Genomic DNA, 13411 nt, shown 5'->3' on the forward strand with positions numbered 1-13411 from the left:
TAAGATCAATCTGTGCCAATTAAATGTCACAGTGAAGTGAAAATCCTATTAACAAAAGCAAAACTGCTGTATGTAGAAAGAGAAAACAACCCATAAGAGCCCCCTTCAAAAGCACACCAAGAAAAACACTAGCAGAAAACTGGCAACAATGAAAACAAGCCCTTTCACTTCCTTTCTCCAAAAGTCCCCCCACCAAGAAACAAGAAAAAACCAACAACAACGAGGTAACAGAGGGGTAACTTTCAATGTCGCCTGAAATTTCTAGAGTAATGTCTGCATTTTCCTTTTCGTTGCAAAAGTGATTCTCTGGCCTGTGTTTCATAATAAGCCTGTCATGTCGAATTGTATCACGCACAGCAATCAAATGGCGAAGGCAAAATGTGGGCCATACCAACTCTCGCAACAAAATGCTTGGCCTGAATCAAAATGTTAGCCTTTCGCAAGTTTTGCCTTTTGGCACAAAGCATAAGTTCCTCAAACAAGCACAACTTCTGCCCTCTCCACCGCAGGTGCAGAATTGGAAAGCACACTGCGCTCGGAATGTTTCATGGCCTGAAGACAGCTACACGAAGACTTTTGTGTTGAAATTTTTGTGCCACTCCCCTGAAGGTACATGCTAAAACCATGAGCCTTTGCTCTATTTGTGCGTAATAACTTTTATACATATCTAGTATGTACACAGTTTAGTTCTCTGCACATGCTAAGTGGCCACCTTTGCCAGGCAAGACAAGCTACTGAGACACACAGCTTCTCTTGTTTCTGCAGCTGCAACTTGACCTTTTATCTCGTCAAACGCAATCCAATGTCAGAACTACCTGGAAGCAATGCAAGTGTACTCAACATGCTACAGTCAATGCCACGAAAATGATCTGCTGTGAAGAAATGCCCCAATGCACTGTAGTGAATGCAAATACATTCACTGCACTAGACGCACACCCGTACGATATAATCGACAGAGCAGAAATATTGAAGAAAATGTACAAAAAGCAGCACTCACTCAGTACAGCATTTGACCTACCATTATGCGCTGTCATCATCTTGCAAGAAAAAAAAATAAGGCAAAAATCTTCATGCAAAGCACTGGCCACAGAGCAACAGAACTATTAAATTATGCTTATTTTCTACTTGATTTTGAATCCAATTATTAACAACCAACACAAAAGACCGGTAGGACTACTTGCAACTTGTGCCATCAGCCACAATCAGAACAAAATGGCCTGTATTACAAATGCAGACTAACCATGCCCCAGGACAGGGCCTGTCAAGTTTCCACCAGCGCCACTCTGTTTCACATGATCAGTGGAATGAAGCACGAAATTATGAAGTTCCACTTCATGCTGCATGATGTAGACGACAAACTGTGGACCAAGAGAGTCTTTTTCAATGTCCACCTTCCCAAAAGGGTCAAGCCCCCGAATGTCTGGACTTCAAAATGAAATGCAGTAAGCACAGAGCCTGCGTGCTCGCCATCGTTTTCGCCGACGCACATGAGACGACTGCAGTTTCTTCAAAGTTCCTTGGACTGCAGCAAAAGCTGGTGGCCCCTATGTCTAAGCCAGTGCGTTCATTCAGTGCACACAGAGGGCAGCGCCTCATAGAAGTTGGCGTCTTCAGAGGAACCAAACATAAGCTTCGACTGCAGTCCAAATGAACCTACAATGCTCTGCGCATCCCACTCCCCTCACACCCGAGCAGCACCCATTCCTCTTTCCTTTCTTGGGGCTGCGGCACCAAAATCCAAACCATGCGGACAGTGCTCAGAGTTTGCAGAGGCAGAACAACAGCGGAATGAAGGCTCCGATGGCAACAAAGATGGGCAAGAGGGCGCTGCTATCGTCTCCTGTGTACGGGTTTGGGCTGCGAGGCCCGGAGGGCCGCCGCGGCTGATGCTGAGATCCTTGAGCTGAGTCGCCAGAACCATGACTTGCAGGTGCATCCTCCTCCTCTTCCTCATCCTCGTCATCAAGTTCTTCCAATGGGGGCATCTCAGGCACGTCTGCAAAACAAAAACAAGAAAAAAAAACAGCACAATGGATGGTAATACCTTCCAAGTAATGACCACCTTGACCACAATTGCATAACTTTTTAAAGCGTTAGCTCTTCTCAGCTCATTCCACAGTTTTGCAATGTTGGCGTCAGCAGTGCACCTGCCTTGGTTGGCAGGTGGCTGAGTGGAGAGAGCAAAATCCATCTCTCCACTTCGAGGGGAGATGAGAGGGAGGGTGGATAACAATGGGCGGCGAGAGAGACACCACAGCCTCCAAGCACAATCGAGGGGTGAGGTCAGTGGAGAGGAAGTACGGCGTTCACACTGTGATTGCCGGACTGGATTAGGGGAGTGGGCTGGCGGTACGGCATGCAGTGTGACACGTCGCACCACTTGCCCCACTGGCAGCAGCAGTGTCTCGCTCGGTGAACTTGGCAGTGAACCAGGCCACTGCTGTGGCCTGTTGCGGCACTGTATATATGATAAGAAAGGCAGCGAGGCTGCGTGAAAGGCAATACGTGTTACAGAATTGGAGGAAAGTCTGCTCAGCGACAGTCCCCCCCCCCCCCCCCCCCCCCTGCAGTTTCCAACTGTTGGATGTTAGTAAAGTAAAGTTGGATGTTAGTAAAGTAAAGCCGTGTGGCTGAGTTAACTTCATGTGGCCAGTCTTAAAGGTGCACTGAAGAGGAATCTGAACTTGTCTTTTTGCCGCGGGAACTCGATCTACACGTTCCGAGCTTTCTTAGAAACGTCGATTTATTGCCCTGTGTGGCCGATTTCCGTAATGAAATCGAATTAACGTCCGGCTCCCGCCTTTTTTTTTTAATTCTCCCGCGTACGATGGGCGGAGTCGACCAACGCGTGGAGCGCCTTTCACCCAGTCCCGTGGCGCCTTGACGCTCTGCCATCGGCGGAGTAATACGTAGTAGTCCGTAGTAGCAAATAGTCCGCGGGTATTTTTATTTCTGCGGGCTTATTTTGCGGCTATATTATCTGCTAATGAAACTATTTATTCATGGAAACCTAGAAAACAAAATAAAGCAAAAGCAAAGCCTCCATGGAGCTGACTGAAAGGCACTTCACGCGTTGGTATACTCCGCCCACCGTACGCGGAGAATTAAAAAAATAAAGGCGGGAGCCGGACGTTAATTCGATTTAATTAGGAAAATCGGCCACAGAGGGCAATAAGTCGCACTTTCTAAGAATGCTAGGAACGTGTAGATCGAGTTCCCGTGGCAAAAAGACAAGTTCAGAATCCTCTTCAGTGCACCTTTAAAGGTCTTCGTTTCAGTAACCTAACCAATAAGTTCTAAACAGAAGTCACTGACTGGCTGATCGCTGTTCATGAGCACAATTGGCAGAACTGAAACAGACTGCACTGATTTTTTTTTTAATGCACTTCTCGCATATGTATGTTTATAAAGCTGCCCATGTCAGTGTGAGCTTTATATGCATTATACACAAAAGAAATAAAAATATTAAAAACAATCATAAAAAAATAGAGATCTCAAAGTTTTGCACCCTCCCCCTTAAAAAAAAAGTTCCAAAGTCCCCGAGTTTAGACCAGAATAACATGAAAATTCTTTGCTTTCACACCATAGCTAACCCTCAAACATTCGTGTTACACACGCATAATCGTCGTGTGGGTTGTGTTACAGCATTAGCAGCATAGTCCTCATTTGCTGTAAAACCCGCTGTCTCCAATCTCCAGAAGAACCCTCCAGTGGGTCAAACTCCAGGCACCCATCCGTAAAAATGAATCTCCAACCCATGGGCCTGCACCCGCCACCCACACCCACCTCCGCATTCTCAAAGGCCTCCACCCAACTCCTGTCACCCACCAAACACCACCAGTGAAACGGGAAAAAAAAAAAAATCGACTAAGTCACAATGGGAGGCAACCATCGTAGAAGAAAAAAGTAAAACCAACATCGCTAACGCAGATTCGTCACACCAGATCGTATGATCGCCTGTCAATGTTTTTGTTCTTGACGACCAAATAAAAGCACTCGCTTTGTGCCACCAGGTGCTCAAACTAGTACATGCATGAAAACAAAACAATTACGAAAATGACACAACCGGATGCCCCCATACTTAAAAACCCACGTGACAGTTAAAATAAACAAGCCAAAATGCAAAACAGACTGCACACTGACTGCAAATGACTACAAAATGTTCTTAAAAAGCGATCATATGAGGTGGCAATGCTCATTAAGTGATGCTGGGTCTTGTTAACTCCACGAAAAAGAAAGAAAAATATGTTTTGCAAGTGTCGCACTGCATGGAAATGCAGAAATGGATACAGCAACAATCCTGTGCTCGGGAAATTGAATTCTAGAGCATTAACTGAAATGTTGCAAGACGATGGCTGGTAATGATTTTGGACCCGACAACCAGAGCTAGGCCTTCTGGCAAACGGCAATCCTGAAAAGCTCAGCACATGCGAACTGTATCTTTCTTTTGAATTTTCCACGATTTTTAGTCACAAGAGAGCTGTGTCTTCACAACATTTTGACAAAGTACTGTGTCTACTTCTACAAATAAAATCAGTATAACAACCTATGAAAGTGATAGTTTTTAATTCAATGCTGAGACATCATGTATGGCCGATCCAACTCAAGCCGCACAGTCAGAGTTGGGATTAAAAAAAATTGGCATAAATTACGTTTTCAATCAGACTCAAGATCAGTAACTGAGCATTCTTTTGTTTTTGATAGCCAGGCAAATATGATGATGGTTGCAAGACAAGTATAACAAATATGGATGCATGCAAACAAGGCTAAGCAAAAAAAAAAAAAAAAAATTAGAGTGCCCAGAATAAAACTCACCATCCAGAGTTCCCCTCATCACATAGATGGCATTTATCTTTGGGTTGTCCCGGTAGCCCTGTAAAATGAAGCAGGCATGACATGTAGCAACAAACGTAAGCAAAATTAAAGTAGAGTTTGTGTGTACTATAAATTGATATAATTAACAAAGCCTAAGCTCCAAATTTCCTAATATTAACTCTGCTATTAACTCCTACTACTTAGGCCAGACTGTTCAGCAGACAAATTGATTTAAATATGCGATGAAGAGTAATCTGAACTCGTATTTTTACTGCTTAACTCGATCTACACGTTCCGAGCGTTCTTAGAAGCTTTGAAATATTGCCCTATGCGGCCGATTTCCCTAATTTAAGTCAGATTTACGTCGGTTTCCTGCCTTTTTTTTTTAATTCCCCACAAGCAGTGGGAGCAGTCGACCAACTTTTCAACCACTCCCTCCGCGGCTTGCCGCTCTGCCATCGGCGGAGCGATACGTAGTTATCGGCGAAAGCAAAGAGTCCACGCGTATTTTTACTTCCGTGGGCCTAATTTGCAGCTATGTAGTCTCTGACTAGACTGATTTATTCCTGAAAACCTAAAAGAAACAAATAAAAGCGAAAGGTACTCCATGCGTGTGTCGACTCCTCCCACCGTATGCAGGGAAATAAAAAAGAAAGGCGGGAGCTGGACGTTAATCCGATTTAATTAGGGAAATCGGCCGAACAGGGAAATAAATCGAACTTTCTAAGAACATGTAGGTTGAGTTCTCGCGGCAAAAAGACGAGTTCAGATTCCTCTTCAGTGCACCTTTAACACACCTTGAAGCACTGCCATCGAGCCGAAATCACAAATATGTCACAGACACAGCATGAAAGTTCATACCTTTTACTGCAATCTTCCAAAGTTCACTACAGTAGACCCCCTCTATAGCAAAGCCATACAGACCAGCAAAAGTCTTTACTCTATCAGTTATTGGTGATGGCATGGCTCTGAGGATGCTCTCTGGCTACTACACTCAGAAATAGCTTCCATCCTGCTCTTATTGACCCTTTATATATGCAGTGTCGATGCTGTCGTGCTGCGAATGTTCGCCTTGTTCTTCCCTTCTCTACTCATCACTGCACTTTTACTAGCTTTCCTTCCTCAGCGAACCGCTCCGCCTTCTTTCTATGTTCACAGCCCGCTTTACTTTATTATCTTCTGCGCGCGCTCCGCGTACTTTGCCTCGCGGCCCCAAAGCATTTAAAAAGTTGGCTTCTCCTCGCACTCTCAACCTTAGTGGTGAAGCCACCTCAAAATGTTCGCCTTGTTCTCTTCTATACTCATCACTGCACTTTTACTAGCTTTCCTTCCTCAGCGAACCGCTCCGCCTTCTTTCGAAGTTCACAGCCAGCTTTACTTTATTCCCGCGCGCGCCGCGTAATTTGCCTCGCGGCCCATAGGCCTTTAAAAAGCTGGCTTCTCCTCGCGCTCTTGAGCTTGGTGGTGAAGCCACCTCAAAATGTTCCCCTTGTTCTTTTTTTTTAATACTCATCACTGCACTTTTACTACCTTTCCTTGCTCAGCGAACCGCTCCGCCTTCTTTCTATGTTCATAGCCAGATTTACTTTTTTTTTTTTTCATGCGCGCCGCGCGCTTTGCCTCACGGCCCCATGGCCTTCAAAAAGTTGGCTTCTCATCGCGCTCTTGAGCTTGGCGGTGAAGCCTCTTAAAGAAAAAAAAAAAGCGCCATTTTATCCTCTTCGATATCCGTTTTCTTCCTAACGTTGGCCTCACGATCTTCGCCTACGCAAGTGCCGCGATGTCACCATTCCGCGGGAAGTACGCCGCCACGTCCAGATGCCCATGACTATAGCCGTTTCTTGAAAAGAAATCCTTACTATAAATGCACAGTTGTCTATGGAAGGCGAAATGGGCCTGCAGTTTCACTTTACTATATTCGAGCATTTACTATATCCGAGCATTTAATATATCCGAGTTTACTATAGCAGGGCTCTACAGTATTAGTTTCACATCATGTCACCCAAAGAAAAAGTTAAAATATTATGCAAAATTCAACATGCAATAGAACACAGTGCCTGGTTTCTGTGCCGACTTACTAAGGCTCCTGCTGCTGTAAACAATATGCCGTTCTGGTCTAAGGATGCATTCACACCAGTGAGTTGTGGAGGTTGTGCAAACATTTTGCTAAAAAACCAACAGTCGAAGGACAGTTGTGCCCTGCTTAATTTTTGCAGCCTTGAAACCCCGAGTTGCAAACCGCTAAGCCAATCAACGGTGCCTCAGAAGTGATAGGAAGTTTGTTCTACATCTGGCTTTTCATTGCCAGCAACAGTTAAGATCGACAACTCTTGTTCTAAATCAGGCCATTTGGGAAAGCCAACCTGCATGCCACGCTTGCTACGATAATGTGAACAGCAGCACTGTTCACTCGCTCTTTGATTGAAAGTGTGGATGCACCTTTAATCATGTAATGTCCAGGCCACGAAAATGCTGGCAAAAGGTACTAAACATCTGGCACTCAGCTGGTTGCAGTGTAACTTTTCTCTAAATTAATGGAGAAATTTAAAATCACTGCTTTTAATCCCAACAGAAAACTTGAAATTTGCAAGATGTCTTAAACTCAATTGTTCACACCCTGGTGCACACGGAGAAAACAAGGGACGCCAGAACCAAACGGAGAAGAAGGGGTGGGGTTCTGAGCTTCTCCACAAAAAAAACATGGGAAGGCCTTGACACCCCCCCCCCCCCCCCAACCAACCATCCCTCGCCCTGTTTCGGCGTGCCCCTGATGATGTCTGTATTGTTTTATCAGCTGTAAGGAAGTCAGATTTTGCAGTACGTCACCTTGCCACACACCTATTTGTGCCCCTGGCCGGTAACATCGAAACTACGTCTCAAAAATATGTTGAAATATGAGATTAGATGATGCTGTCAGGATCTGATAACCTTACATGGCATTAGTACTGTTTCTATCATGATCGACACGTCGTCAAAGGATTAGCTGCACTATTAACTAATGCACAGCAAGAAAGAAGGCAACAGAAAAGCAACAATCAAACACTGATCCATAACACTGCTTCCCATTGCACAATCACACTATGCAGTAGAACAAAATAGAGTGTTCTGCTTCCATTTTCCGCAGTGATTCAGCACTGTTTTTTGGTAACTCTTTTACACACTAAGGAATGCAGATAAGTCAGAGTTGTTTGGACTTGCTTCTTCCCATACACCACGCCACTCACAATGCTGTGTATGTTTATTCTGTTGTTTCTAGAGGAGTTCACTTCCCAGTACTACCCTGAGTAAGAAGTAACAGCAGCAGCATAGTCAGTCCTGGTAGAAACACAGTTCAAGGTTTTCCTACTTTGTTCATGAGCACCTACACATCTCATGGCTTACATTACATTAGGCCAACTGAGGTTTATGCACTGTGTTGAAGACACAAATCACAGCTGAAACACATTGTGCATTTCATATTGAAATTCTTGGGACTGCCAGCTGACTTAATGTACCGTATTTTCCGGTGTATAAGACGCGGCTTTTCTTTTGAAAATCTTGCTGGTGCGTCCTATACAAGGGTGCGTCTTATATGCGAATTTTTCATCTTTTTTTTCTGAGTTCATCGATTACTCTGGTTCATGCTCAAGCTTTTTTCACCTAAAAAATATCACTACCAATAACGCGGTTGTAACACGGTTAATACTTCAATACCGGGACCGCCGTGCGCGACATTCTAGGTGATCTTTATCATGAAACGGCGGGGATGACGACTTCCGGGATCACAAGCGCGCAGCTGTTTCGGAGGCCCCAAGCAAAAGTAATGAGAAGCGCCAAAAGATGGTGACAATCGCGCTTCTCGCCATTGTCAAGACAAGCCGGCGTTCTTTTTTAGTCTCTTTTCCAACTTTTTTTGCTCCGTGCACGTAGTGCATGTTTCAGCCGAGTTGCTTCCAGAAATGGGTGAACCTTTTGATAGCGCATCTGAAGATGAAGACTTCGAAGGTTTCAAGCAGAAATAAAATGTTGTTATGGACATATGGGGAGCTGTATAGTTTTTCTTTCTTTTTTGCTAAAACGTGGACGGGTACGGCTTGAGTGTTGCCTTTTTCGATCACTTAGCGTTGCTTAAGAATTGCTCACAGGTACGGTGCATTTCGCGATAGTCGCGCAAGCGTGTTTAGTTAAGCCTCAATAGCCTAACTGGGTAAACTGGGGTGCGTCTTATACACGGGTGCGTCTTATATACGAACTTTTTCAGTGACAGCTTGCATATATGGCAGGTGCGTCTTATACACCGGAAAATACGGTAGTGATTGCACTGACACAAAGCAAGAAATTGAGCAAGTGTTGAGCTAGGGAATCCAGGCTTATTCATCTACCTTGATGAATTCAACCTTGATCTTTCCGTCATGGGTGGACTCTTCACCGTTGATGCGCAACTTGTTGCCCTTGATGCTGAATGCAATGTGCTCGTCGTGAGCAACTCCCCGTCCAACCCTGGCATGGATGTCCAGGTCAGCCACCACCGTGTGCTGCCCATTCAAGACGACGTCAAACACCTGCATGGGCAATTTTTCTTTCTTTATTAGCAAGAATGTCCGGAAGCAAACAAAACACAGAGCAAAAGAAAGTTCTGAATGCTGAGTAAAGTTCAGTCCAGACCGCTTTTTTTTTCTTTCAAAAAGTTTAGCACGGAAACACGACGACACTGAAATCTCCCTTCACAAGATCCTCAGCAAACGAGAAAAAATCAAATGTAAATTAGGGGGCCCACTTAGTTGCCGTGGTAGACTTTGCGGCACCATCTTCATATTGAGCAACCTTTACGGCCGCATTAAGGGCACGATTCCTGATACTGCTTCAAAAGTGCAGTAGTGATAGCAGCATTCTTATCACTTTTACTGCTTTGTATGGTACTGCCTCATGAACAGATTATGTCGGTCTTTTACAATAGAAAGCTTTCTCGTCATGTGGCCTGGAGATATTCTAGAACATTCCTTCTTTTTTTTTTTGCACCATTCTGCAATTTTTTTGTGTGCGCAAAGGCTTTCCAGAAAACATTTCTTTGCAGAGCAAAGCACACAAGTCTTTTCCGGAGCTTTTGGTCATGCAACCCAGAAGGTGATGAAGAAACAACGAGCAAATGTTGAGGACTTCTGAAAATGATGAAACACGACATATAAAAAGAAAAATAAATGAAATACAACTTCTTTTCAAGTAGCATTTCAGCCCTTTTGTATAAAAAACAGGCAACTTTCTAGCCACTGCACTTGGACAGCGTGTGGAACCGTCTGTGGAGTTTATTACACCACTAAAGTCACGTAGAACTCAAGAAAGAAGCCCCCCTCAAAGGAAGGCTTCCAATCGTGTCAACCTGTTCTTCTGATGTCTCTTAATCACTGTGCACTTGAAAACATAACCAGGTGGCTAGCAGATACAATCAGGAACAGAACTCTCCAAGACGAGCAAGCAACAACCGAAGCGAATAGCTTCAGCCCACGCTTCAGAAGGATAAAGATGTGCTCACATGGTCTACGGTCTTATGCGTAGTAAACATGAGGTGGTAGCTGGAAGAAGTGGCACCTGTGTAGCTCGACTGCTTTTTGCATGTCCTGGAGGCTTTTGTCCCGGACAGTACAAGGTGACTGACCACGGAATCGTGACAATAAGGTGGTGCCTTTAGTCGGAGGCCTGCTTTGAGGAACACTTGCCAGTTTGTTCCCGAGTTATATTCAACCAAAAAGTTTTCCACCATGGTGGCTCAGTGGCTATCATACATTGCTACTAAACACAAGGTCGCGGCAACCCTGGCCGTGGCAGCTGCATTTTGACAGAAGTGAAATGCAAAATTCAGTGCACACCAAAATACTCCTGGTGGTCGACGCTAATATGGAGCCTACCTCTATGGTGTCCCTCACAGCTTGCAAAAGCAGCAGCTTTAACACTTGCCACACAGATTACATTTAACGGAAAGACAGTGGCAAAGAGCAACGAGAAAATTATTAGCAGCTTTGGCAAACTCTGAGCAACACACAACGGTAGAAAACAGTGTCAGAATTGGGACCAGTCGAACTGCTCATATTTAAGAAATAGTGCACCAGACTAATACAAAAAAAAGAAAAAGAAAACAAAGGCAGAAATGCAGGTACTGTAGACAGACAGACTGGCCTTCCATAAGCGGTCTGTCGTGTTATTCCTTATCTGTCTAGTCATCCCTGCGTGCCTGCGCTCACTGTTTCATAACTAGCCAGGACTGTTATACCTTAAACATAACAGGAGTAAACAAACTATGTTGCAGAGAAATGGCTAAGAAAGAGAGACTGTTGGTAAAATAGAAATTAAATTTCCCACCGTCATCTTAGCTGTACAAGACGGGTGTAAGTTACTCGAGGAAAAATACTGACATTGTGACATTGTGCCTAGAAGCAAAACAGTGAAATTTTAAAAGTTACTAGTGGAAAGTGACAGGTTGCTGGTCTTTAAAGGGACAAAGAAGACAATTCCATCCAACTTTTTCTTCAAAGTAAAAAATTGATTCTGCAGCTCGGTCTGGCTATGGTGATGTTTGGTTGGTTCGGTTTTGGTTTTATTGGGTTTAACCTCCTAAAGCGACTCGAGCTATGAAGGACGCTGTAATGGAGGGCTCTGGATAATTTCGATCACATGAAATTCTTTACGGGCTGCAAGAGACAATTTATTGAAAGGTGAGAGAGTTGAGAAGTGCCGTAAAGATGCTTGTATTTTTGGTTTGTTTAGGCTCTTGGTCTGGTGGCCCCAAATATATTCAGGAAGTGCCGATGCCTTGCACTTATTTACAAATGTTTACCATGTGCCGCGTTACAAATCGAGGTGACCACATCGACATGGTGTTTCAGAAAAAAAATAACGTATAACACCAATTTCACCCATACCAACACATGTGACGCTGGATGAGTGCTGAAGTCTCATGGGAATGTGGTCGGTAGGAGCTACTTGGCCTTTCCTAGAGGCTGCCAACACCTTATGGAATAGGATAAAAGAAGTTCTCATTGCGTTAATTATCTGTAAAGGTAAAACTGTTGCACCAATGGAAAGATCTTAATATTCGCAGCCACAAAGCCTGGATAAGCGATGTGATCCACCGGTGCCCCAGGCCATAACGATTATGCTAACATCACTGCGAATTAGCTTTGCGAATTAGTACATTGCCTGCATGCTGAGAGTAGCCACAGCACAAGTTAATGTCCATATTGATCAGAAATTTTAAAAGCAAATGCAGCTTCAAGTCTAAAGTGCACAGGCTCAACAAGATTGACTGGCGTCGCGCGGTAGGCGCGCTAAAATAAAATATAAAGAATCAAACTAAAGGAAGGAGGCAAACAGAAAGCAGGGAAAATGTCGCGAGGTCGATAAGGCAGCGCGCCGTTAAAATGTCAAGCGATGATGAATGCAGACATTCTACACGGACTGCAAACGTGTAAAACTAGGAGCGTAAGCATGCCTCGTTGGCACATCGAAACATGCGCGAAATCAAGCACGGATGTGTTCTGAGTGGGATTCCCACCTATCTACCGGTGCGACGTGCAAGTCGGAAGACGCGCGTGAAAAAAAAAAAAAAAAAAAAGCAGAAAAACGAGAGCACAGTTTCCTCAAGGTAACGACAAAGAGGGCAAGAAGTCAACACAAAACAAAAGCGGAAGTCTACAATGTGTGCGCTGTAGAAGAGCAGCAGATGGCTCGCCGCAGGTTCCGGCTCCTCTCGCGAGCGCCTGCAGACTGCTCGCGCGGCGAGTTGGGAGATCGAACGCACTCACAACGGAAAGCAAGTGGCGGATAATGCAGTGAAGAAATAATGGAATTAGCGCTCGTTAAACAGCCCGAAGTGCTACGAAAGCAGGCGATCTAAACTGCAGCCGCATGCATTGTAAACGCGTGACTAGCAGTGGAACGCCACGCAAACCGTGCCCCTGCGATGCTTACCTTCCGACCCGGTGAATCGAAGTAGACCTCGCAGAACTTGAGCACCAGGACGTAGTCACCGTCCTTGTTGACTGGGATTTCGTAGCCAAATGTGGCGGTGTGGTAACGCTCCGTCTGGTACAAGATGTGGTCGTTCTTGTGCGCCCGGCCAATGACTAGAAGCTTGCCGTAATCGGACGCCGTGCCGACTTTTCCGAACAGAGGATCCCGCTTGTACCTGATGCCGTGGAGGTCCACATGTTCCTCGCCACCGGCATTGATCGCGTAGATGACTTCGCCCAAGCAGAGGGCAGGATCGCAAAACGAGAGCAGAACGCAGAGCAGAAAAAGTGATGCTACGAAGCGCTGCATCCCTACGACGGCAAGTGAGGAGCTGGTCGCCGGGAGCAATAAATAATGCCAAGAACGAAAGCTAAGATTTGTCTAAGAGATTAGAAGACTATATCCGTCCAAGGACGACTTTCTACACGTTTCAGGCATGAGCTAGTCTGCTTACTACGCACGATTTAGCTAGCAAGCGCGGACACACCGAGAACATTGCGTCTACAGGCAAGCGGCCACCGAACAGAAATCCACGCGAAAGGATCGCTGCGCCGCCGGTGGCGGAAAGCTACGAATTCCTGTAGTTATAGATTCGTATGCGAATAAACGGCAA

General features: G+C 45.0%; 1 protein-coding gene across 1 annotated transcript; it reads right to left on the minus strand.

The window, feature by feature from the left end:
* Positions 1–780: 780 nt before the first annotated feature.
* LOC149364480 (malectin) lies at positions 781–13349 on the minus strand. The gene is made up of 4 exons (XM_089574445.1): positions 12757–13349; positions 9177–9356; positions 4816–4873; positions 781–1996 (listed from the first exon to the last, which is right to left on the minus strand). The coding sequence occupies exons 1-4, from the start codon at positions 13105–13107 to the stop codon at positions 1758–1760; spliced, it is 828 nt and encodes a 275-aa protein (XP_089430571.1). The 5' UTR covers positions 13108–13349; the 3' UTR covers positions 781–1757.
* Between the last annotated feature and the right edge of the window lie 62 nt (positions 13350–13411).

The sequence above is a fragment of the Amblyomma mixtum genome, chromosome 2, assembly GCF_055824585.1.
Source record: "Amblyomma mixtum isolate Tamu chromosome 2, ASM5582458v1, whole genome shotgun sequence".
In the NCBI taxonomy this organism is placed as follows: Eukaryota; Metazoa; Arthropoda; class Arachnida; order Ixodida; family Ixodidae; genus Amblyomma; species Amblyomma mixtum.